Source organism: Syngnathus scovelli, chromosome 3 (assembly GCF_024217435.2).
Source record: "Syngnathus scovelli strain Florida chromosome 3, RoL_Ssco_1.2, whole genome shotgun sequence".
NCBI classification, from domain to species: domain Eukaryota; kingdom Metazoa; phylum Chordata; class Actinopteri; order Syngnathiformes; family Syngnathidae; genus Syngnathus; species Syngnathus scovelli.
The window spans coordinates 2,392,020-2,419,561 of NC_090849.1; the positions used below are offsets into that span (position 1 = coordinate 2,392,020).

Here is a 27,542-nt window from a genome sequence, read left to right on the forward strand (position 1 = left end):
CTTGGCACCAGGACACCCTAGGCCGCAGTTCGATGATCGACTTTGTAGTCGTGTCATCGGATTTGCGGCCGCATGTTTTGGACACTCGGGTGAAGAGAGGGGCGGAGCTGTCAACTGATCACCACCTGGTGGTGGGTTGGCTCCGATGGTGGGGGAAGATGCCGGTCCGACCTGGCAGACCCAAACGCTCTGTGAGGGTCTGCTGGGAACGTCTGGCAGAATCTCCTGTCAGGAAGAGTTTCAACTCCCACCTCCGGCAGAGCTTTCCCCACGTCCCGGGGGAGGCGGGGGACATTGAGTCTGAGTGGACCATGTTCCGCGCCTCCATTGTTGAGGCGGCCGACCGGAGCTGTGGCCGTAAGGTCGTTGGTGCCTGTCGTGGCGGCAATCCCCGAACCCGCTGGTGGACACCGGCGGTAAGGGATGCCGTCAAGCTGAAGAAGGAGTCCTATCGGGCCGTTTTGGCCTGCGGGACTCCGGAGGCAGCTGACAGGTACCGGATGGCCAAGCGGAACGCGGCTTCGGCGGTTGCTGAGGCAAAAACCCGGGCGTGGGAGGAGTTCGGTGAGGCCATGGAGAATGACTTTCGGACGGCTTCGAGGAAATTCTGGTCCACCATCCGGCGTCTCAGGAGGGGGAAGCAGTGCAACGTCAACACTGTTTACAGTGGGGATGGCGTGCTGCTGACCTCGACTCGGGACGTCGTGAGTCGGTGGGGAGAATACTTCGAAGACCTCCTCAATTCCACCTACACGCCTTCCATTGAGGAAGCAGGGCCTGGAGACTTTGAGGCGGATTCTCCAATCTCTGGGGTCGAAGTCACTGAGGTAGTTAAAAAACTCCTCGGTGGCAAGGCCCCGGGGGTGGATGAGATCCGCCCAGAGTTCCTAAAGGCTCTGGATGTTGTGGGGCTGTCATGGCTGACACGCCTCTACAACGTTGCGTGGACATCGGGGACAGTGCCTCTGGATTGGCAGACTGGGGTGGTGGTTCCCCTCTTTAAGAAGGGGGACCGGAGGGTGTGTTCCAATTACAGGGGAATCACACTCCTCAGCCTCCCTGGTAAGGTCTATTCAGGGGTGCTGGAGAGGAGGGTCCGTCGGGAGGTCGAACCTCGGATTCAGGAGGAGCAGTGTGGCTTTCGTCCTGGCCGTGGAACAGTGGACCAGCTCTACACCCTCGGCAGGATCCTCAAGGGTGCATGGGAGTTCGCCCAACCAGTCCACATGTGTTTTGTGGACTTGGAGAAGGCGTTCGACCGTGTCCCTCGGGAGGTTCTGTGGAGGGTGCTTCGGGAGTACGGGGTGCCGAGCCAACTGATAAGGGCGGTTCGGTCCCTGTATCACCGATGCCAGAGTCTGGTCCGCATTTCCGGCAGTAAGTCGGATTCGTTCCCAGTGAGGGTTGGACTCCGCCAAGGCTGCCCTTTGTCACCGATTCTGTTCATAATTTTTATGGACAGAATTTCTAGGCGCAGCCGAGGCGTTGAGGGGGTCCGGTTTGGGGACCTCAGCATCGCGTCCCTGCTTTTTGCAGATGACGTGGTGCTGTTGGCTTCTTCAGGCCGTGATCTCCAGCTCTCGCTGGAACGGTTCGCAGCCGAGTGTGAAGCGGTCGGGATGAGGGTCAGCACCTCCAAATCCGAGTCCATGGTCCTCGATCGGAAAAGGGTGGAATGCCCTCTCCGGATCGGGGATGAGATCCTGCCCCAAGTGGAGGAGTTCAAGTATCTTGGAGTCTTGTTCACGAGTGAGGGGAGGATGGAGCGTGAGATCGACAGGCGGATCGGTGCAGCGTCGGCAGTAATGCGGACCCTGTACCGGTCCGTTGTGGTGAAGAGAGAGCTGAGCCAAAAGGCAAAGCTCTCAATTTACCGGTCGATTTACGCTCCTACCCTCACCTATGGTCACGAGCTATGGGTCGTGACCGAAAGAACGAGATCTCGGATACAAGCGGCCGAAATGAGTTTTCTCCGCAGGATGTCAGGGCTCTCCTTTAGAGATAGGGTGAGAAGCTCGGTCATCCGGGAGAGACTCGGAGTAGAGTCGCTACTCCTCCACGTTGAGAGGAGCCAGATGAGGTGGCTCGGGCATCTTATCAGGATGCCTCCTGGACGCCTCCCTGGGGAGGTGTTCCGGGCATGTCCCACCGGTAGGAGACCCCGGGGACGACCCAGGACGCGCTGGAGAGACTATGTCTCTCAGCTGGCCTGGGAACGCCTTGGGATCCCCCGGGATGAGCTGGATGAAGTGGCTGGGGAGAGGGAAGTCTGGGAGTCCCTCCTAAAGCTGCTGCCCCCGCGACCCGACCCCGGATAAGCGGAAGAAGATGGATGGATGGATGGATGGGGTAGCAGGCAACTCGGCGACTTGCAAGCATTCCCCCGCCCGCCGCGACGGCATCTTTAGGTTTTGTGTATTCAAGTTCAAGTTCAAGTTCAAGTTTACTTTATTGTCAAAGATCTATGTAACAGGGTTACCACAGAAGTTTGAAATTGCGTTTTACCAGTCTCCAATGTGCAGATTAACTAAAAACATGCTGATAAACATGTGCAGTACTATACAATAAAATACTCTCTCTCACATTCACACGCACGCACACACACACACACACGGTGTGTAATAAGAGTATTGACAATACAGACCCACACACACACACATACATACACAGCAGCAGAAGTACAATCAGTGGTCATAGAAGTAAAGTGAAAAAGTGTATAACTGTATATAAGGTGCAAGAGTAAAGTGCCAAGTGGCATGGTGACTTTGGAATGTTCAAGTGGTTTTCCTCAGTGTGTTCATGAGTCTGATGGCTTGAGGAAAGAAGCTGTTACTCAGTCTGCTTGTGCGGGACCGCAGGTTGCGGTACCGCTTCCCTGATGGTAGAAGGGAGAACAGTCTGTGTGCAGGATGAGTAGTGTCTTTGATGATGTTCATTGCCCTCTTGGTACAGTGTGAAGTGTACAGTTCCTGAATGGCTGGAAGGGGTGACCTGATGATCTTTTCTGCTGTCCTCACCACCCTCTGCAGCGCCTTTTTGTCTGCAGCTAGGCAGCTGCCATGCCAAACAGAGACGCTGCTGGTCAGGATGCTCTCAATAGCACCTCTGTAGAAGGTGGTGAGAGCAGAGGTGGGGAGGTCGGCTCTTCTCATCCGTCTCAGGAAGTGGAGTCGTGTCTGCGCCTTCTTGACCAGCGCAGTGATGTTGGTAGTCCATGAGAGGTCATCAGTGATGTGCACTCCCAGGAACTTTGTGCTTTTCACAGACTCTACTGCACTGCCGTTGATGATGAGTGGGATGTGTGTTGGTTGTTTCTTTCTGAAGTCCACAGTGATTTCTTTTGTTTTGTTTACGTTGAGAAGCAGATTGTTCCTATCACACCAGGTGATGAGTTGCTGTACCTCCTCTCTGTATGCTGAGTCATCGTTGTCTTTGATGAGGCCCACCACTGTTGTGTCATCTGCAAATTTGATGATGTGATTCGTTTCAAATCTGGCAGAGCAGTCGTGGGTCATCAGCGTGAACAGCAGGGGGGATAGCACACATCCTTGCGGCACCCCGGTGTTTATGACGGTGGTCGCTGAGGAGTTGTTTCCGACTCTGACTGTCTGCGGTCTGTTCGTTAGAAAGTCCAGCAGCCAGTTGCACAGTGGAGTGCTGACGCCTATTGTACTCAGCTTATTCACCAGATGTTGGGGGATGACTGTGTTGAACGCAGAGCTGAAGTCAATGAACAGCATCCGCGCGTGACTGTTTTTGTTCTCCAGATGAGCCAGGCAGAGGTGGAGTGCTGTTGCTATGGCGTCATCAGTGGAGCGCTTGGGGCGGTAGGCAAATTGGTATGGGTCCAGAGTAGTGGGGAGGGTGGATGTTAAGTGGGTCTTCACCAGTCTCTCAAAGCACTTCATCATGATGGAAGTGAGTGCTATGGGTCTGTAGTCATTCAGTGATGATGCTGGTGACTTCTTGGGTAGTGGTACGATGGTGGTAGCTTTGAAAATTGCTGGTATGATGGCTTGGTTCAGAGAGGTGTTGTAGATGTCTGTGAGGACGTCAGTGAGTGAGTCTGCACAGTCTCTGAGCACGCGCCCGGGTATGTTGTCTGGACCTGCAGCTTTCCTGGGGTTCACCTTGAGTAGGGTCCTCTTCACGTCCGCTGGGTCCAGTTGAAGTGTTGTGCTGTCTGGGTGTACTGGGGTTTTTGTGGGTGTTGTGGTGTTGTTTCCTTCAAACCGGCTGAAGAAGGTGTTGAGAGAGTTGAGGAAGTCTATGTTGTCCTCACACGGTGGGGGGGATGGTTTGTAGTCTGTGACTGACTGGATGCCTTGCCACAGGCGTCTTGGGTCTTTTGTGTCAGTGAAGTGTGAGTTGATTTTTTGACCATATGCACGCTTGGCTACTCTCACGCCCCGGTGCAAGTTGGCCCTAGCAGTCTTGAGGGCCTCCTTGTCCCCAGACTTGAAAGCAGCGTTGCGTGCCCTCAGGAGCTCACGTACCTCCCTGGTGAACCAGGGTTTTTCGTTTGCTCTCACTGTAATGTCTTTGGTGACGGTTACATCTTCCAAGCACTTTGTTATGTATCCAGTTACAGAGTCTGTGTATTCGGTGAGGTTGACGTCCTGGTTGGTGGTGGCCGCCTCCCTGAAGACAGACCAGTCTGTGCGTTCAAAACAGTCCTGTAGAGCTGCTGTGGAGCCCTCTGGCCAGGCCCTGATCTGCTTCACAGTTGGTTTGCTTCTCGTCAACAGAGGTCTGTAGGCTGGAATTAGCATAACAGAGAGATGGTCTGATGAACCCAGGTGGGGGTGGGGAACCGCTCTGAAGGCCTGTCTGATGTTTGTGTAGACCTGGTCAAGTGTGTTTTCTCCCCTTGTTGCAAAGTCCACACACTTGTGGAAGTGTGGCATTACTGTTTTCAATTTGGCCTGGTTGAAATCGCCAGCGATTATGCAGACCAAGTCCGGGTGTGTGTTCTGTAGTGTACTCACAGACCTGTACAGTATTCTCTGTCAAGATATGATCAGCAATGGAGGTCGCGGTGCTAGGAACATTAAAGGAGCACATCGAAACAAAAAAATACAAAGCTACGTTTTTACTTTTACAAGCATGTGGGTTTAGAAAGTAACATGATGTTACATGTAAGCTAATGTTAGGCTATTGTCATGATATCGTTAGAGAACAAATCTTCAATGATATATATATATATTGCTCAAAAAAATTAAAGGAACACTTTGAAAACACATCAGATTTCAATGGTGAATTTTTTTTGGGGGGATATCTATACTGATATGGACGGTTTAATGTCTCAGGAACAAAAGGATGCCACATCTTTTGATGGAAATAAAAGTTTTCAGCCTACAGCGGGCTCAGTATATAGACACCCCAAAAATCAAAGTGAAAAAATGATGAGGTAGGCTTGTCCATTTTGCGTAAATTAAATTTCTGTAACTCAAAATTATTTTAAATATCTTGTGTGGCCCCCACGTGTTTGTATGCATGCTTGACAGATACTGTCTGCGTATTCTTGCCACATGAGGCCTTGTCGTGGATCAGGATGAACTCAGGACCTACTGACCATGGGTGCAAGGATTTCATCCCAATACCAAATGGCAGTCAGACTGCCGTTCTCTAGCCTGTAGAGGTCTGTTCGTCCCTCCATGGAAATGCCTCCCCAGACCATCACTGACCCACCACCGAACCGGTCATGCTGAATGATGTTGCAGGCAGCATAGCACTCTCCTTGGCTTCTCCAGACCCTTTCACGTCTATCACAGGTGCTCAGGGTGAACCTGCTCTCATCTGTGAAAAGCACAGGGCGCCAGTGGCGGACTTGCCAATTATTTTTCTTTTTTTTTGTTTGTTTGTTTGTTTATTTCGAACATTAAAAGAAATACAAGAAAAAAAGTAAAAATACAGAAAATTATAACTCCGTAGTACAATAGAACAAAAAAAGAAAAAAATGACATGCATTATAATTTTCCCTCAAGCGTAGGCTTCCTTCTACTCCCTTTTGAACAAATATGAATTTACTATAATCTGATTCTACCCCTTGTAACTACATGTTTCCCTTTAATTCTGTCAAAATTTGATCATAGTCAAATATATTAAAAAATATATATATTTTTTTTTAAATAAGTACAAAAGCAACTTAAACAACATCACAGCATATTACGGTATCCCATCAATATTTTGTCCTTATACATTTTTTTAAACTTAGGTAAGGTACTACAGTTCTTTAGTTCTTGACTGCTGGTGTTCCATAATTCCACACCTTTAACAATGTAACTTTAAGTTTGTTCTCACAAAATCTCTCATTTAAACATAAGTGTTCCTCTTAAATAATAGGTACTTTCCCTCCACTCAAACAACCTCTGGATACTGTTTGGCAATTGATTATTTTTTATTTTGTACATGAGTTGAATGGTTTTAAAGTCGACTAGGTCATTGTATTTCAGTGAATTCAATTTAATAACGAGAGGGTTAGATGGTTCTCTATAATCAGCATTATTTACAAGTCGTATTGCTTTTTTTTAAAGAATAAATATTGGATCTGTTATGTATGTATTGCCCCACACCTCCACACAGTAAATAATGTATGGGAGTATGAAGGAGCAGTACAAGAAATATAATGATGACTGATTTAGAAGGTATTTTACTTTATAGAATACTGCTAATGATTTTAAAATTTTTGATTTGATATACAGTATATGTGGTTTCCAACTTAATTTATTATCTATAAGCACTCCAAGAAATTTTATTTCATTTACTCTTTCTATTTCTATATTATTCATTGTAAGATTTTTGTCTGTGTTAGTCGGACGGTTTCCAAATATAATGTACTTTGTTTTATGATCAGTGTGATTGTTCCCACCTGCCTCTCGTTACCTGTCGTGTATAAAAGTCCTGTCTGCCCCTCTCTCCCTGTCGGATCATTGGTTTTGGTTTTGGTTGCTGTCGTTCGGTGTTGTCGTCCTGTCTTGGTGCCGTCATGTCCTGCTGTTTTCTTGTTCCACGTCCCGGTCAGTCAGTCAAGTTATTGTTTAAGTCATGTCAGTTTGCCTTTTGAGTTGCTTCAATAAACCCTGGTCCAAGCTGCACTTGGTCGTCCTGCTCCATACTACACCCGACCGTGACAATGAGTGTGTTATAAGCTTCATTTACATCACCCACATATACCTTTTTCCAGTCTTGTTTTAAAAGATCATTTTTAAATGAGTTAACTGAATTACCAGAGTTCATTCTACACACTTTAAAAGTTATAGCATCCTTTTTTTCTTTGTACAGTTCTGGATCACTGCAAACACTGGCAGGTGGCCGCTTGAATCATTTATTATCAGTCCAGTTTTTACTTTCTTTTCAATTACATTTGTAAATATATTATCTATTATTGTGGCACTGTGAGATGTGATTCTAGTCGGACGAGAGATGAGAGACTCATACTGTACATTACGTTTATAAATTCTGTTACTGGAGTCAGCTGAAGTGGGTTCAATCGCCACAGACATAGACCATTTTTGTATTGATTTTTCTTTCATACATTCCTGATAATAGTTCACTAAATGTCTCAATACAAGAACCTGGACATCTGTATACACAGCTTACCAGAATGTTTTTAGATGATTCCATTTCTATTTCAACAGTAATACATTCCATGATATTTTCTATTGCTTGAGACATACTTCTTACTATCTTACACTTATAGTTTTTATCTATGAATAGAGCAACTCCTCCACATCTTTTTACCTTCCTATTTAATGTATAACTCTCATACCCCTCTATGTCAATCTTTTCAGACTGATCATCCTTTAACCAGGTTTCAGATATTGCAATTACAGTAAACGGGTTATTCATATCTTTTAAACATTGTTTGATCTTAGAGATGTTTGCTTTCTAGCTCCTACTATTAAAATGTATAATTGATATTGCTCTATTTGTTATTACATTCTTGTTGAATTGCTCTACAGTATAGTATTTACAATTCCTTTGAGTGTAGTTGATAAAGAAGTTATTCACAGGATCAATATTGTTCTCTGTGTCATATCCCTTATGTTCAGTGAAATCAAATGTTTTCAAATCAAGTTCTTCATTTTCAGTTATCAGTGCTTGTTTGTTAAACACACCAGTTGGAGAAGAAAGGCATTTCTCAATACTGTTCATGGTGGCTTGATAATTTCACCAAGTTTTTACCTTCCATGATCTAAGAGTACCACAACCTTAGGTTCAACAGAATGATGTGCAGATTACTGGTCTCCTTCGTACCTCTTAAGTTGCTCTATGGCACTGATGCAGAAACCATGAGAACTTTCTGCTGCCCCAACAGGTTTGATGAACACCTTACAACCAGCAGTCCAAGTGGACTGTATTTCACCATTTTTCTTAAGAGCTCTTGCTTTCTTAGGTATTTCACCATTTTTCTTGGTGAGGTGTTCATTAATGTACACGTTCGTGCCTTTTAGTTTTCTACCTTGTTTGAGCAGATTTATCTTATTTTTCCTGTTTGTAAATCAGACAATTATAGATGATATGACAGGCTTGCCATTTAGGTTCTTGGTTGGCAGAGTGTGGCATGCCTCAATATTGACGATGTCTTTACTCTGGAGGAAAGTTTTTACCTGCTCCTCGGTTGTCTCCTCATATTCAGGATTGTCCTCAGAAGCAAGGCCTTTCACAGCCTGCTGGTAGCTTTGTGGTTTGGTCTTTAAACCTGTGATGATGACATCGTTCATTCTTGAATACTGCTCCAAACTGTCTAATCTATTTTCCAGGCTAACAATTTTCTTATTTTGTTCAATGTTTAATTGTTTGAGCTGCTTCACCTCTCCCATCAGCTCTGTACTAATTGCCTGTTTCTTCATTATGGTTTCCACATTTGAAGACATCACTTCCACTGATAACTTCAGCTCCTCCATGTCCTTCTGAAGCACTTTCATGGCCATCCCGGTTGTCGATCTAAACCTGATGGTAGCTCTCCTCCTGGGGCTGGAGGTGCTATCCCACTCAGCCTGGTGACAGATCTCCTTCTGGGGCGGCTGGTGATGCTAGCCCACTAGGCTTGGTGGTGGCTGTCCTCCTGGGCCTGGTGATGGTAGTCTACTGGGCCTGGTGGTGGCTGTCCTCCTAGGGCTGGTGGTGCTAGCCTACTGGGCCTGATGTTAGCTCTCTACCAGGGGCTGGTTGTGCTAGCACACTGGGCCTGACAGTAGCTCTCCTCCTGGGGCTGGTGGTGCTAGCCTACTAGGCCTGGTGGTGGCCGTCCTTGTGGGGCTGATGGTGTTGGCCTACTGGGCCTGGTGTTAGCTGGCCTCCTGGTACCTGGTGTTGGCTGGGCTCCTGGGGGGATGATCGCTAGTCCAGCGCAGATGGCTAGAGGTCCGGTGAAGGCCGCGGTTCCGCCGTTGCTGGCACGCAGTCCGCCAACGGCTGCAGGTCCGGTGTTGCTGGGACGAAGTCCGGCAACAGCCGCGGGTCCGGCGTTGCTGGCTCGAGGTCCGGCAATGGCCGCGGGTATGGTGACGCTGGGGTGGGGCCCTAATGCGGCCGCGAGTCTGATGGTGCCGGGAGGAACTCCAATGGCGGCCGCGGGTCTGGCATCGCTGGAGCGAAATCCGACGTCGGCCGCTGAGCCGATGGCGCCGGAAAGCTCTGACGTTTGCTGGCTCCGTGACTTCCTGACAAAGAAGAAGCCTCGGTGTGATCGCTATTCGACGTGATCGCTCTTCCTCGGCGTGATCGCTCTATCTCGGCGTGAACGCTCTTTCTCGGCGTGAATAGCACTCGGGAGACAGTCAAAAACATCCGTGTTCTATGGCAAATGTCAATCGAGCTCCACGGTGCTGAGCAGTGAGCACAGGGCACACTACAAGATGTCGTGCCCTGAGGCCATCCTCGTGAAGTCTGTTTCTGACTGTTTGGGCAGAGACATTCACACCAGTAGCCTGCTGGAGGTCATTCTGTAGGGGTCGGGCAGGGCTCAACCTGTTCGTCCTTGCTCAAAGCAGCAAATATCGGTCCTGCTGATGGGATGAGGACCGTCTACGGCCCTGTCCAGCTCTCCTAAAGTAACTGCCTGTCTCCTGGAATCTCTTTCATGCTCTGGAGATTGTACTGGGAGGACACATCAAATCTTCTTGCAACAGCACACATGGATGTGCCATCCCAGAGAAGTTGGACAATCTGCATAACTTCAGGAGGGTTAAGAAATCCCCTCATGCTCCCAGTCGTGATCATGACTCTAGCTCAGTGGTTCTTAACCTTGTTGGAGGTACCGAACACCACTAGTTTCATTTGTGGTGCGCCTTCACCTCGTTAGTGAAAAATTATTTTTTTTAAATTCAAGACATAGAAGTTTTTTACTAATGCACAAAATGAGCCGTGCATGAACATCACCTTGTTCAAAGAACAAACCCAACACAATGCATGAACTCACAACAAATTACATACTGGCAAATCAGAAGCTACACGATAAAACAGGTTTCTTCGGATCTCCTCAGTGGGGGCTCTGTCGAATCCCTGAGACCGACTCACTGAACCCCTAGGGTTCGATCGAACCCAGGTTAAGAACCACTGCTCTAGCTAAAGCCAACACTTGTGGAAAAACTGTTAAAAAAAATCAAAAGGGAGGAACTTGAAATGGCCTCCATCTGCAAAACCAGTCCTGTTTTGGGGAGCATCTCATTGTTGCCCCTCTAGTGCACCAGTTGTTAATTCCATGAACACCAATGCAGCTGAAACTGATTAACAACCCCCTTTGTCACATACCTGACCAAAACCTTATCAGAAAACTGTAATTGATAAAAAACTGTTCCTTTAATTTTTTGAGCAGTATCCATCCATTTTCCGAACCGCTTAGTCCCCACGGGGGTCGCGGGCGTGCTGGAGCCTATCCCAGCCGTCATCGGGCAGTAGGCGGGGGACACCCTGAACCGGTTGCCAGCCAATCGCAGGGCACACAGAGACAGACAACCATTCACACTCACACTCACACCTAGGGACAATTTGGAGTCTTCAATCAGCCTACCAAGCATGTTTTTGGAATGTGGGAGGAAACCGGAGCGCCCGGAGAAAACCCACGCGGGCCCGGGGAGAACATGCAAACTCCACACAGGGAGGGCCAGAGGTGGAATCGAACCCGCACCCTCCTAACTGTGAGGCGGACGTGCTACCCAGTGCGCCACCGTGCCGCCCTTATATATATATATATATATATATATATATATATATATATATATATATATATATATATATATATATATATATATATATATATATATATACAGGACTGTCCCAAAAAATTTGAATATTATGATAAAGTTCTTTATTTTCTGAATTGCAATTAAAAAACAAAAATGTCATACAATCCGGATTCATTACAAATCAACTGAAATATTGCAAGCCTTTCATTATTTTAATATTGCTGATTATGAAAACTTAACAGCTATTACAGCTATTACAGTTTAAGAAAACTCAAAAATACTATCTCAAATTATTAGAATATTTCCTCAGATCAAGTTAAAAAAAAGATTTATAACAGCAAAACAAAATCAAACATTTGAAAATGTCTATTAATGCACTCTGTACTTGGTTGGGAATCCTTTTGCATGAATTACTGCATCAATGCGGCGTGGGATGGAGGCAATCAGCCTGTGGCATTGCTGAGGTGTTATGGATGCCCAGGATGCTTCAATAGCTCCCTTGAGCTCATTTGCATTGTTGGGTCTGGTGTCTTTCAGCTTCTTCTTCACAATACCCCACGAATTCTCTATGGGGTTCAGGTCAGGGGAATTGTCAGGCCAATCGAGGACAGTAATGCCATGGTCAGTACACCATTTACTGGTGGTTTTGGCACTGTGGGCAGGTGCCAGATCATGCTGGGAAATGAAATCATCATCTCCATAGAGCTTTTCAGCAGACGGAAGCATGTAGTGCTCTAAAATCTGCATTTACTCTGGACTTGATGAAACACAGTGGACCAACACCAGCAGCTGACATGGCTCCCCAAACCATCGCTGACTGTGGGAACTTCACACTGGATTTCAAGCAACTTGGATTTTACTCCGCCCCAGCCTTTCTCCAGACTCTGGCACCTTGACTTCCAAATGAAATACAAAACTTGCTTTCATTTGAAAAGAGGACTTTAGACCACTCTGGAACTGTCCAGTGCTTCTTCTCCATAGCCCAAGTCAAACACTTCTTCCGTTGTCTTGAGTTCAGAAGTGGCTTGACCATGGGAATTAGGCTACTGTAGCCCATTTCCCGGACACGTCTGTGAACAGTGGCTTTTGATACCTGGACTCCATCTTCAGTCCACTGTCTTTGAAGCTCCCCCAAATTCTGGAAGCAATTCTTCTTCACAATGGTGTTAAGGCTGCGGTCATCTCTCTTGGTTGTGCAGTGTTTCCTGCTACATTTCCCCCTTCCAACTGACTTTTTGTGGATGTGCTTTGAAACTGCACTCTGTGAACAGCTTGTTCTTTGAGAAATTTCTTTTTGTGTCTTACCCTCCTGATGGAGGGTGTCAATGATGGTCCTCTGGACAGCAGTCAGATCAGCAGTCTTCCCCATACTTGTGATTTAGTTTACTGAACCAAGCTGAGTGTTTTTCAAGGCTCAGGAAACCCTTGCAGGTGTTTCAAGTTAATTAGACAAGTCAAGTGATTAGTTGAATACCTGACTAGTATACTTTTTCATGATATTCTAATATTTTGAGATAGGATATTTGAGTTTTCTTAAGCTGTATGCCATAATCAGCAATATCAAAATAATAAAGGCTTGCAATATTTCAGTTAATTTGTAATGAATCCAGAATGTATGTCATTTTTGTTTTTTTAATTGCATTACAGAAATTTTTATCACAATATTCAAATTTTCTGAGACAGTCCTGTATATATATACACAAACCGGATTCGGTTGAAGTTGGGAAAATGTGTAAAATATAAATAAAAACAAAATACAATGATTTGAAAATCCTTTTCAACCTGTATTCAATTGGATACACTACAAAGACAACATATTTAATGCTCAAACTTGTAAACTTTATTTTATTTTTCAAATAATAATTAACTTAGAATTTCATGTGTGCTTTTTGCCACATGTCAAATGAATCGCTGTCATCTGACAAGTCATCTGGTGTGGCATACAGTGACGCACAAATACATCCCTTCTAAATACCAAAACATGCACATGCATTTTGAGCACCCACGCAAACATCTCTGCAAATAGCCCAAAATTTGTAAATAGGTTGTCAAATGTGAAAATGTTGCTGGTTGTGCACGTTATCAAAAATGTAAATACGTTTTTTGCCATCAAAAACACATTTTAATTAATTTGTTCAGGTTTTATAGAAGGTAAGTGCTATTGAAATGTTTTAGATGTAACTGAACCAAAAAATATTCCTGTCAAAAGTCACACTTGTGCAGAAAATATGTCTTGCACCAAAACCTACTTTTCTCTTTACTTTGTTCTAGATTGCTGATTTGAGTGAAACCCAGCTATTTTCAAATGGTGGTACTTAAAGAACAGTATATGTTAGAATCATACTTAGTTTTTCTAATTAAAGAAGAGAGCCCATTCTTTCATTAGGTACCATCCGTGTATATTTAACTATAGGACACAATAATCTGTAGGCTTTACAAATTGAGTGAAAATGCTCGAAATCGGCTGGGATTTTAGGGGTTATTTTTTCTGAAAACGCTTGGCATTCAAAGAGGTAATAAATACTTTATTGATCAATGTGTTGGGGGAAAAAGCTAACCAAATATGAAAGTATTACATTTTTGTTTTTGTTAGGGTTATGCACCTCCCCCCAAAAATGGTGTGGAACAAAGGAGACCAGGAAAACCTCTAAACATTACATCATTGGTGCGACTATCCTCTGCAGTACCCAATCAGATTTCAGTGACATGGGCACCTGAAATTGGAAAGGTAACAGACCTAGTCAATTCGTAACTTTCTTTAGAAGTTTTTTCAAATGGACCTGATGTGTGGACTAAACTTCTGATGTTTGCAGACCTTCTCCATGTCTGTGTACTTAGTGAGGCAGCTAACATCACCACTGCTCCTGCAGAGGCTGAGGATGAAGGGCGTCCGAAACCCAGACCACTCCAGAGCACTAAGTAACTGCACTACATATTGCATTAGTCTCTTTCACATACAAATATTAACATGGAATTGGCTGATCAGAGACGTAATAGTGGAGCCACCAATATTTGTCTTTGTCTTTCACACAAAACCCAACAAAGTTGGAAATTGACGTGGCTGTGTGCTTTTTTACATATTGTCATGGCTTTCCGAAAACAGATCATTTTATGTGATAAGAGACATGCCAGTATCTGTTGTGTCACAAAATACTTGTTGGATGGTGACAATTGATTTCAACACAACAGAGCTGTATAAGTGAGTCTGTGGCGTTTTCACATATTGACTATCAGTGCATATCGACCATCAGTACCGTAAAATCCTGAGATATGTCAAATGAAAATAAAAATTTGTTTTTCCATCTCCTCTTTGCCATTGAAATGGCTAAACTTCCTTCATATGCTGCTGTTGGAGGCAAGTGATGAAGTAACAAAGACATTGATAAATTGTCTAGCTGGGCTTCAATGACTGCTTGAGTGTTGTTTTTAATGCTTGACAACCAGCAACTCCGGTGCGTTTGCTCTCGGGGGCCACGATTTGAGTTTGACACAATGCATGCTCTCTTCTCTCTACACTCTTACTAACTCATTGAGTTATAACACAGTCTTGACACAGATTGTTTTCTAACAAACATCAGAAATACAGCTGTACAAGCCACTTGTCTTAATGCATCATTTAAACACGTCAGCTACTCAGAGTGAAGGGTCGATATCTGTGCTCTATCTATACATAAAAAATGCATACATTTGTACACATGAAATTGTAAACATGGTTCAGGTAGTTATAATAACACAATTATTGATTGTGTATATACTGTATTTTTATGACTTCGGTGACGGCCAGCGGGAAGCCCATTTAAAACCAGGAAATGGGCGTGTGTGGCGGAGTTCCTTGCTGCATTGCTGTCGGCTAAACAAATGTATGTGACGACAGCCACCACTCGGCACCAGATAGCCAGCATTTCAGAACCACCTCAAGCTCCGAGATGTTTCTGAAAAATTGTTTCAATGAAACCTCTCGCCCCCAAAAACATTTAATGGGAAAGTAACATCTGGGTCCAAACAAGGCCATCGCCGTGTGGAAACAAACCGTATACTGTAATGAGCAATTTGAACTGCACAGGCCAAGTCAACCTTGAAACGGTGCCATTTTCGATGTAATTTGTTAGCTGAGTTTAAGTTGTGAACTTAATATTCACCATCATTGTGAATTTAATATTTGTGTACTCTTTCACTGTCATCTGTCATCAAGTAAAAGAGAAGCTCACTGCAGATCCAGATAGTGAAGTTGCTACAACAAGCCTTCGAGTCTCCCTCATATGCCCGGTACATACGTACATCATTGTGGAATGTTCACATCATTTTATAGAAGAAAATCACAAAAACATTTACTAAAGATCTTGGCATTTGGTTAAAGAATTGTAGATACACCGGCTTTCAAAAGTGCTAGCACCCCCTTGAACTTTTTGACCTTTTGCCATATTTCAGGCTTCAAAAGTAAATAAAATACATTTTGTTTGTGAAAAATCAATACCAACTGGGACACAGTTGGGAAGTGGAACAAAATTTATGCAATATACGGTATTGTTTTTTTTTTTTCCTTCCACAAACAACACTCTAGTTTTCAATTTTCAATTAGATTCAGGTCTGCACTTTGACTGGGCCATTTCTAACATCTAGATATTTTTATTTTTGAACCCTTTCATTGTTGTAGCAAAAACCCTCCATTGAGGATGTTGCTTAATGTTTAGGAGTTTTGTATTTTTGGAAGGCAAACTCCTGTCCCAGTCTGAGGTCTTTTACAGACTCCAACCAATCCATCCATCTCATCCTGAAAGCCTGACAGTTCCTTTTGACGAAAAGCAACCAAAAAGCAAAGCAACTATGATGCTGCCACCACCAAGTTTGACTGTGGGTGTGTTGTTTTTGGGGTGCAGTTATACAGAGAAATGGGATTCTTATTGCCACACCTCTATAAATGCCATATTTGTGCAGTGTGCTACTAATTGTCTTATGGATGAATTCCCCCATCTTGGTTGTCTATCTCTGTAGTTCTTCTAGAGCAGGGATGTTAAAGTCAAACACACCGAGGGCCAAAAAAAACAAACTTGCTACAAGCCAAGGGCTGGACTGGTTCAATGTTTATTAAAATACATCGAAATGATTGCACATAGCCTATTGAACCAAGACCTAACACAGTGTACATTATTTAATGATTAAATGAATATGGCAATATTTTGTTATGGCTCTGTCAGTAACTTCATGGGAAAACATTTTCAACAGCCAAACAGCAAAAAAGTAAATTGTTTTTAAAAACAGAATGTGTTTCTTAATATCAAGATACATGCATAAATAAAAGTGCATGCATTATAAACTGAAAATTTATTATTGTGCTGCTCTATGAGCTACCGATCACTGGTTTCAAATCGTAAAATACAAAAAGAAATCAAATCAGTTGTATTCTTTCTCATGGCTCTTATCTGCACTTTTCCCTTAGTCCATTCAACTGAAAAATAAATATAAATAAATAAAATACAAAAATTTATGGCACACAGACAAAACAATACTTTCTTCAAAGAAAAATCACGTCTTGTAGAAACAAATGTAGAAATGTAACTGAATTAAAAAACGGAAAATACGTTACTGCTCTGTGATGCTCACTTGTCTGAGGCTAAGCCTGATACTTGGAGGTGTCTCATCTTTTGTTCATCAATGTTCGGGGGTTAGGCTCTGAGGCTCAAAACCCTTTTTTGATAAACTCTCCTTCTGCAAAGGGCCGGGCTGATTTTGCGATCTCTTTTGCCACAATAAAGCTAGCCTTGACAGCAGCCTCGCTTTGTGATTTAGCATATGTGAACGTAGCCTGTCTGGACTTAAGGCCTCGTTTTAATTCTTCCACCTTCTGTAGCTTTTGTTCATATTCTTGTCTTTCGTTGTGTGTTTCTTAGACGTTTGAGAGTGCCTTCTTAAATTAAATTCTTTCATTACAGCCACATTTTCTCCACACAGAAGACACACAGGTTTGCCTCTTACCTCCGTAAACATGTACTCTGCCTCCCACCTGGCCTGAAACCCCCTGTTCTCAGCGTCCACCTTACGTTTAGCCATTTTTGAGGAGGGGGGTATCAGATAGTTGAACTCTGCTCTGACTACTGATGAATAATGAAGCCGCTTGTGCGAGCTGCAGTGACATTGCGGGCTCCCGTTGCATTGTGGGAAATGTAGTGTTGGTGCGTGCAAAACACCAGCGGGCGGCTGTGGCCTGCGGGCCGGTTCTAATAGTAATTAAATATCATTCAGGGGGCCATAGATAATCAATTTGCGGGCCGGATCTGGCCCGCGGGCCGTAACTCTGACATATGTATTCTAGAGTGATTGTGGGTATCTTGGCTGAATCTCTGAATCTCTGATCAGGGCTCTCCTTTATTGGCCTGAAAGTTTAGAGAAATAGCCAGGTGTTGGTCTGTTTGCCGTGGTCTGATACTGTCCATTTCAATATGATTGATAGATGTTGATATGATGTTTAAAGCTTGTGCATTTTTTAATATCCTTTATCCTGCTACAAACATATGACAATTTTATCCCTGACCTGGGTTCTGTGTTCTTTGATTACAGGATGCTGGTTTCTCCTTTTTTATTTTTCTGTTAATATGACAGAGAAAGTACATTTATACTGAGACTAGATTACAGGTGGACTTTATCATAATTAATCATAAAGGTAAAAATTGAATCATTTAGCAATGATCAGAGAACCCAGGTGGACTTTATCATAATTAATCATAAAGGTAAACATTGGATCATTTAGAAATTATCAGTGAACTTCTAGACCAGGGGTCTGCAACCTGCGGCTTTTCACCCTAATTGTAGCGGCTCCCCTGGGCATTGAAAAAAAACTGAACATAAATAAATGTTAGCTCTTCATTTATTCTTTGTCATATTATTATTATTATTATTATTATTATTATTATTCTGTTGGGCAGTTATCTTGGAGTTTGAGTTGATACCATCTAATTTGAAATTTATAAGTAACTTACAGCCCCAACATAGGGTATATCTGCAGCAAATTTTAGACACAGAAGTCTCATTAAACAGGCAAGAAATGGCATTTAAAAAGTTATTTATCTCCCAAAAAATACAAACATTTATTTCAGACTCTGATCAGATGATGTAGTTTTTGTACTCAGTAATCTCTCGCTACTTCACAGTTCACCTCTCACGGCCTCGGTACATCGCAGGTTTTTTCGAAAACAAATATTGCTGATATATTCGGTGCATCGCGGCTTTTTGCTGCATCATTTGGTGCATGAGGCTTTGTCTGCCCGTATGACTCTACAGCAAACTATTGGCCGGTAGGAGACCAATGGGAAAATGTCGATCTATATTCTTGCTGATTATTGGTTTAGAGCTGTAAGAGCAGCCCTAACCAGGTTTTATCTCAATCTCCTGCTACGTATCCACTCATCCACTTTGTGTCAGCAGAATCAATCAATCAATCAATCAATCAATCAATCAATCAATCAATCAATCAATCAATCAATCAATCAATCAATCAGTCAATCAATCAATCAATCAATCAATAAAAAAATCAATCAACTTTTATTGGCCAAGTTTGTGCATGCCAAACAAGGAATTTGACTCCGGTTGATCTCAGCCTCTGTACAACATTTAAGTGACTAACAACATTCAGGTGACTAACAACATTTAACTGGCAATCGCAGGATGTTATTGTTATATTTCTCTGAGACTCTATGAGTGGTAAAGTGAGTTCATCAGAGCGACAGCCTGGGGGAAGAAGCTCTGTGTGTGTCTGCTGGTTTTGGCGTACAGTGCTCTGTAACGCCGTCCGGAGGGGATTAGTTCGAACAGACTGTGACCTGGGTGAGAAGGGTCTGTAGAGATGTTACTTGCATTTTTCATGGTCCTGGACAGGTACAAGTCTTGGATAGATGAGAGGTTGGTCCCGATTATCTTTTCCGCAGTCCGATTGGCTGTTGTAGTCTGTGCTTGTCTTGTTTGGTGGCCGATCCAAATCAGACAGTGAGGGTGTTGCAGAGGGACAGCGGCAGACAATGAGCAGTAGGAGCGCAGGGCGTGCCTCTGAGCAATGTGCGGATGCCCTCGCACTGGGCTGCAGTGGTGCGTCAGCCGGTCAGCACGGCAAGAGCGAAGCGGAGCCGTGACACATTTACACTTTAAAATGTTTCGATATTTATTAATACAATAAAGTGTTTCATGAACTTATGAATGTCTTGTGCGGATGGCCTCGCGCTGGGCTGCAGGGGCGCGGTCAGCACGGCAAGAGCAGAGCAGAGCCATGACACCTTTACACTTTAAAATGTCTAAAAAAGTGTTTAAAATATAAAAACATATTTAAAAGTACAATAGAGTGTATAAAAATAAAATCATAAAAGTCTTGTGCAGCTGGATGGCACGTCCACCTCACAGTTAGGAGGGTGCCGGTTCGATTCCACCTCCAACCCTCCCTGTTTGGAGTTTGCATGTTCTCCCTGTGGCTGCGTGGGTTTTCTCTGGGCACTCCGGTTTCCTCCCACATCCCAAAAACATGCTTCGTAGGCCAATTGAGCACTCCAAATTGCCCCTAAGTGTGAGTGTGGATGGTTGTTCGTCTCTGCCTTGCGATCGGCTTGCAACCGGTTCAGGGTGTCCCCCGACTACTGCCCGGTGACTGCTGGGATAGGCTCCAGCACACCCACGACACCCTGTGGGGACAAGCGGTATAGAAAATGGATGGATGGAAGTCTTGTGCGTCAGCCGGCTAGCACACAAGAGCAGACAGGAGCCAGACACGTTTACACTTCAAAAAAGGTTAATAAAAGTCTTGTGTGGGTATTGTAACAATATAGTTACTCTTATTTATTTAAATAAATAAGAATGTTTCTGAAAGTCTGTTTAACTTTAAAATTTTTACAAAAGTGTTTAAAAATACAATATAGTGTATAAAAACAATAAAGTGCACAAAACTACAATAAAGGTTCATAAAAGGCATGTGCAGATATTGTAACAATATATTTACTCTTCTTTATTTTCTTATTTATTTAAATAAAAAAGAATGTTTATGAAAATCAGATTGACTTATACATACAAAAAAGCATTTAAAAGTACAATACAATGTTTAAAAATACAATAAAGGTTCATAAATGTCTTTCATGGATATTGTAACAATATATTTGGGGTAGTTTTTACTTTACTTTTACGCAAATATGGGAACGATCTAAATAGACCTACAGTTAACAGTTTAATTCATATAACGAACCCTACAAATGCACAATGCACTTCTGTTGTTATATTCAGTGGATCTAAATCAGGGGTGTCAAACATATGGCCCGCAACCGGCCCGCAAGGAGGTTCGATCAGGCCCGCATTCGATCAGGCCCGCGTTCGATCAGGCCTGCAGGATAATTTAAAAGTGAAAAAATGTATAAAAGACACGGAATTAATATTTTTAATAATATGCAATTCATGGATTATCCGCTATGAGGCACACTGTTTTGATCAGACTAGAAGACAACATTGTTTTGATCAGAGAAGACAGACCCAACACAGCAGACGGTAGCAATGGACCAATTGCTGCCTGTTACGACGTTGTTTCTACCGTGGTCTCTACCACTCCCCTACACCCTCACTAGCCAAAATGTCATTATCCAAACGGAGAAAAGTAGATACGTAGTGTAGAATTTTCAATGAAAAATGGACCATGTCCTATTTATTTATAGAAATGCACGGAAAACCTTTGTGCTTGGTGTGTTTGCAACAAGTTTCAGTAGTGAAGGAATATAATATTCGACGCCACTACGAGACTCTTCACAGCGAAAAGTATGATGGCTTGCAAGGACAAGTGAGAAGAGATAAGATCAATGAATTGCAGGCGGGTCTGAAGAAACAGCAGTCAACTTTCATCCAGAGCCGACAGGTCAGTGAAGCAGCAGTAAAAGCCAGCTAACTAATTGCCAGCGAAAGCAATGCCGTACTTAGAAACCTAGACCAAGAACTCAGAGGAAATTCATGGGCCGAGGTTTATATGGAAAATAACGTCAACAGAGCCTATGAAAACTTTCTAAAAACATTGCTTGAAACATATGAAAAGCACTGCCCTATTGTCACAGAAAAAAATACAAGCGTACAATAAAAAAAAAAAGTCAAACCATGGCTAAACAAAACTACTAAATGCATGCAAGAAAAAAAATATATAAGCAATTTCTGAAGGACAAGACGGATAGATCTCACAAGAAGTATAAAACTTATAGAAATTCTGTCAATAATAAATTGAGGACAGCCAAACAAGAGTACAATGGAAGATTATTAGCCGAAAGCCAAAATTACACTAAAAAACTTTGGGACATAATTTATTCTATCACAGAGAGCAAAAGAAAGAGAAATGAAAAAACGCACTTGGTTATTGACGGTCAAATAGTGGATGACCCCCAGCAAATCGCAGATAAATTTAATCAGTTCTTTGTCGAAGTGGGGGCAAGACTCGCCCGAGACATTCCTTCTCAGGAGATAAACTGAAATGTTTTTGATCGTGGAATAAACAATACTGCTGACGACTTTTTACTGTCCCAGATAACTTTGAAGGAAGTCGAAGATACTATACTGAGTTGTTCAAGCAAGAAATCAATTGACGTTGATGAACTAGACATCCATCCATCCATTTTCTGAACCGCTTAGTCCCCACGGGGGTCGCGGGCGTGCTGGAGCCTATCCCAGCAGTCATCGGGCAGTAGGCGGGGGACACCCTGAACTGGTTGCCAGCCAATCGCAGGGCACACAGAGACAGACAACCAATCGCACTCGCACTCACACCTAGGGACAATTTGGAGACTTCAATCGGCCTACCAAGCATGTTTTTGGAATGTGGGAGGAAACCGGAGTGCCCGGAGAAAACCCACGCGGGCCCGGGGAGAACATGCAAACTCCACACAGGGAGGGCCGGAGGTGGAATCGAACCCGCACCCTCCTAACTGTGAGGCGGACGTGCTACCCAGTGCGCCACCGAGCCGCCCCTGAACTAGACATGAGGACGCTAAAATATATAGTGCATGCCATTTCGCCTCCACTTACACATATTTGCAATCTATCATTCAACAGTGGGATATTTCCTGATAAAATGAAAATCGCCAAAGTTCTACCCATATTTAAAAAAGGAGACAAACACCAGATCACCAACTATCGCCCAATCTCTATCCTCCCCTAATGTTCTAAAATCAAAGTCAAAGTCAAAGTCAGCTTTATTGTCAATTTCTCCACATGCCAAAGACACACAAAGAAACCGAAATTTCGTTCCCCCCTATCCCACGGTGACAAGACATGGCTCACAACAGACAAACAAGTAAACAAGTACAACAAAAGCGTGCTGAATAAATAACACAACAATAAATAAATAAATAAGTGTTGTGTGACCCTTCCGGAAGTCAACAATGATTTCCTTGGTCTTATTGACGTTCAGCAGGAGGTTGTTGTCCCTGCACCACGTGGTCAGAAGGTCAACTTCCGACCTGTACCGAGTCTCGTCGCCCTTCGTGATGAGACCCACCAGAGTCGTGTCGTCAGCAAACTTCACTATGCGGTTGTCGTTGTAGGTCGCAGAGCAGTCATGCGTCAGCAGGGTGAAGAGCAATGGACTGAGCACGCAGCCCTGGGGGGCCCCCGTGCTCAGCGTGATGCTGGCGGAGATTTTGTCGCCAACACGCACCACCTGAGGCCTCTGACAGAGGAAGTCCAGTAGCCAGTTGCAGAGGGAGGTACTGAGGCCCAGCTCGTCGAGTTTGGAGATGAGTCGCTGCGACACAATGGTGTTGAAGGCAGAGCTGAAGTCCACAAACAGCAACCTCACATATGAGTCCTTTCTCTCCAGGTGGGTGAGGGCCGAGTGGAGGGCAGAGCAGATGGCATCCTCAGAGGACCGCTTGGCACGGTACGCAAACTGGAAAGGGTCAATGGTGGGGGGGAGAACGGACTTGATGTGCTCCATGACCAGCCGCTCAAAGCACTTCATGATGATGGGCGTCAGTGCCACAGGGCGGTAGTCATTGAAGCAGGACGGTGCAGGTTTCTTCGGCACAGGAACGATGGTGGCAGCCTTGAAACACGAGGGGACGATGGCCTGCTGCAGGGAAACGTTAAAGATGTCCGTGAAGACACCCGACAGCTCCCCAGCGCAGTCCTTCAGCGCTCGACCCGGGATGTTGTCAGGGCCCGCCGCCTTACGGGTGTCAATAGCGGCAAGCGCCCTCCTCACACCGTCGGCAGAGAGGCGCAGGGGCTGCTCGTGTGGGGGGGAGTGGTCTTCAGCGGGCAAGTGCTGTTCTGGGCGTCGAAGCGAGCAAAGAAGCGGTTCAGATCGTTCAGCAGACGGACGTCGCCCTCACAGCTCCTCGGCACGGGCTTATAGTCCGTGATGGTCTGAATGCCCCGCCAAAGGCTACGTGCGTCCTTGCTGTCCTTGAAGTGGGTGGAGACCTTGCACGAGAACGCCTTCTTTGCTTCTTTGATGCCTCGGGACAGGTCGGCCCTCGCTGTCCTCAAGCCAGCCTCATCCCCCGCTCTGAAAGCCTTGTCCCTGGCCCTCAACAGTCTGAGAACAGCCCCCGTCAGCCACGGCTTCCAGTTCGCGCGAGTGACGACGGATTTCGAGCAAGTCACATCATCGATGCACTTCGTGATGTAAGAGGTAACAGAGTTAGTATACTCCTCTATGTCCGTCCAATCGTTGTAGGTGGCTGCCTGCTTAAACAAGTCCCAGTCAGTGTTGTCGAAGCAGTCACGAAGTGCATCGGAGGCACCCTCAGGCCACATTCGAACCCGCCTCCGAACCGGCCTGGATGCCTTTACCAATTGTCTGTATGCGGGCAAAAGCAAAACGGTGAGATGGTCAGAAAGCCCCAGATGGGGGTGGCTTTGAAAGCTCCCTTTTGCGCCGAGTAGACTAGGTCCAGGAAGCTGTCTCCACGTGTCGGAAAAGGAACATGCTGGTGAAGCCTCGGGAAAACAGACTTCAGGTTGGCATGATTGAAGTCTCCAGCGAAGATGGTGAAACCGTCAGGGTGCGCTGTTTGCTGTTCACTGACAGCCTGGTACAATTCACCAAGCGCCGCGATCCTGTCTCCTTCGATGTTGGAAGGCGGGATGTATACCGCGACTAGCAGAATCGCGGTAAATTCCCTCGGCAGATAAAAAGGACGCCACTTAATGATCACAAACTCCACAAGCGGCGAGCAGTGCTTACATACCACCACAGAGTCCCGGCACCATTCTTCTCGGATGTAGGCGCATATTCCACCTCCTCGCGACTTTCCCCCTCGTACAATGGCACGGTCCGCCCGATAGCACGCTAGCCGCTCCAGATGCACGGCAGAGTCCGGAATGTTGTCACTCAACCAGGTCTCGGTGAACACGAGCACACAGCAGTTCCGCACAGTCCGGTTTGTAGACCTCAGCAGGCGAACGTAATCCATTTTGTTGTCCAGCGATCGAACATTCGCCAGAAGAATGGAGGGCACCGCCGGTCGCGCTGGGTTGGCCGCCAGCCTGGCCCGGACGCCTCAGCGCTTGCCCCTCTTCTGCCTCCTCGCACACCGTTTCCGACGGCTCCCAACCGGGGGAGGAATAGCGGGTGAGGTCGGCGACGTTTCAGGACGTAGCAGTCCGAGCGCCTTTAATGTCGACGCTTCAAAGTCCAGAACGCCGCAAAACCCACTTCTGCCGATGTCAAGCAGAACCTGCCTGCTGTACTTGTAGCACGATAAAGCACGACGAGACGAACACACAAGACTGTCGGACGAACACTCATTAGACGAACAAATCACCGTACTGACGGGACAGAGTGGCCGCTGCGTGTGCACGCGCCGCCATCTTGATTTCATTGAGAAATTATTCAATAGCAGGCTGGAGAATTACATTGAACAAAAAATATACTGTCAAAAAATCAATATGGTTTTCGTAAAAAAACATTCGACTGCTCATGCACTTTTAGATTTTGTAGAAACCACTAAAATGGCGATGGATAGAAAACTATATAGTATTGGAATATTTCTTGATATTAAAAAGACATTCGACACAATTCATCATGAAATATTGATTGAGAAATTGTATAGATATGGGGTAAAGGGTACAGCCTTAAAATGGATCAGGAGTTACTTAAAAAATAGAACCCAATTTGTACAGGTAGAGACCAAAAGGTCACCTAGATTGAAAATAACGTGAAGGGTCAATTTTGGGCCCTAGGTTATTCACGCTATACATAAATGACATTCCAAAGGCATGTTCCCTCAAAATGGTAATGTTTGCCGATGACACCAGTATATTATGTATTGGACATAATTTAAGACACATGGAAGCTTGTATAAACAGAGAAATGTCAATTTTACAGGCTTGGTTCAATGCAAATAAATTATCTTTAAATCCATCCAAAACTAAATACCGTATTTGCCGGTGTATTGGTCGACCTTTTTCGATCCAAAATCGACCGAAAAAAATCGACCTCGACTTATACACCGAGTCATAAAATTTAACTTCGTATTCATCGCTTCAAATGTGATGGTAACCAAGGCCGTTTCTCATGCATCTCATTGTGCGTTGCACTTAGAAAATTTGAACCGGGCGGCGTGCGCGAGTGCGCAGCCCGCTGGAAGTCCAATGAGGCGCCGCGATCTCCTGCGCGGTGCTTATAAAGTGCCGATCCGCTCGGCTTGGAGCTATTTCCGACCTCCCGTTGATGCCGGGCGGCGTGCGCGAGCTCGCCGGCCGCGATCTCCTCCGCGGTGCTTATAAAGTGCCGATCCGCTCGGCTTGGAGCTATTTCCGACCTCCCGTTGATGCCGGGCGGCGTGCGCGAGCTCGCCGGCCGCGATCTCCTCCGCGGTGCTTATAAAGTGCCGATCCGCTCGGCTTGGAGCTATTTCCAGCCTCCCGTTGGTGCCGGGCGGCGTGCGCGAGCTCGCCGGCCGCGATCTCCTCCGCGGTGCTTATAAAGTGCCGATCCGCTCGGCTTGGAGCTATTTCCGGCCTCCCGTTGGTGCCGGGCGGCGTGCGCGAGCTCGCCGGCCGCTGGAAGTCCAATGAGGCGCCGCGATCTCCTCCGCGGTGCTTATAAAGTGCCGATCCGCTCGGCTTGGAGCTATTTCCGGCCTCCCGTTGGTGCCGGGCGGCGTGCGCAAGCTCGCCGGCCGCGATCTCCTCCGCGGTGCTTATAAAGGGCCGATCCGCTTGGCTTGGAGCTATTTCCGGCCTCCCGTTGGTGCCGGGCGGCGTGCGCGAGCTCGCCGGCCGCGATCTCCTCCGCGGTGCTTATAAAGTGCCGATCCGCTCGGCTTGGAGCTATTTCCGGCCTCCCGTTGGTGCCGGGCGGCGTGCGCGAGCTCGCCGGCCGCGATCTCCTCCGCGGTGCTTATAAAGTGCCGATCCGCTCGGCTTGGAGCTATTTCCGACCTCCCGTTGGTGCCGGGCGGCGTGCGCGAGCTCGCCGGCCGCGATCTCCTCCGCGGTGCTTATAAAGTGCCGATCCGCTCGGCTTGGAGCTATTTCCGGCCTCCCGTTGGTGCCGGGCGGCGTGCGCGAGCTCGCCGGCCGCGATCTCCTCCACGGTGCTTATAAACAGCCGCATGCGCACGGCCTCCCGGAATTTGAACACATTTCGTCAATAAATTTCGCATATTGAATTTTGAAGTTTAATATAATGCAACAATTGAGCTCGACTTATACAAAGGATATATCATAAAATCGTAAATTTCCGTCGAATTTTAGGGGGTCGACTTATACACCGAGTCGACCTGTACACCGGCAAATATGGTATATGCTATTTGGGAAAAGAAAACCAAGCGAAGACTTAAACTTAGTGTCAAACGGTATCAAGATTGAACGAGTTAACGAGTCAAATGCTTGGCATAACACTTGATTGTTTACTTAACTGGAAACAACAAATTACAAACTTGTGCAAAAAAAATATCAAGAAATATGGCCATTCTGTGGAGGCTGCAAAATAAAATTAGTACATCTGCTTTAAGAATAATGTATTTGACACTCATAGAGCCACATCTATATTATTGTTCAGACGTCTGGGGTCACGCATACCAGACATCATTAGAAGCACTTTACAAACAACAGAAAAGAGCACTGAGGATCATTTGCAAAAAGCCGTACAATTCTCACACGAACGACCTCTTTATAAACACTGGAATACTGAAGCTCCAAGACTTAATCACTTTTGCAGGACTGTTAAATGTGTACAAAGTTTCTAGATGTATGCTACCAGTAAATATTCAAAGCCTATTCACCCTCAGGGACACAAAACACAACCTCAGAGGATTATTAAACTTTGACCAACGACAAGTGTCCAGTACACTTGGAGGACAATCGCTGACGGTTGTCGGTGTAAGAAATTGAAACAAACTG

At 45.3% G+C, this 27,542-nt stretch overlaps 1 protein-coding gene across 1 annotated transcript in view; it reads left to right on the top strand.

The window, feature by feature from the left end:
• LOC125993628 (E3 SUMO-protein ligase PIAS2) overlaps window positions 1–27,542 on the top strand; it is a 269,499-nt gene that overhangs the window by 98,006 nt on the left and 143,951 nt on the right. Inside the window, exons 8-10 of the mRNA XM_068650121.1 lie at window positions 13,786–13,920; window positions 14,006–14,111; window positions 15,385–15,458. Of these exons, the coding sequence (XP_068506222.1) occupies window positions 13,786–13,920; window positions 14,006–14,111; window positions 15,385–15,458 (315 nt within the window). The remainder of the gene's footprint in view (window positions 1–13,785; window positions 13,921–14,005; window positions 14,112–15,384; window positions 15,459–27,542) is intronic.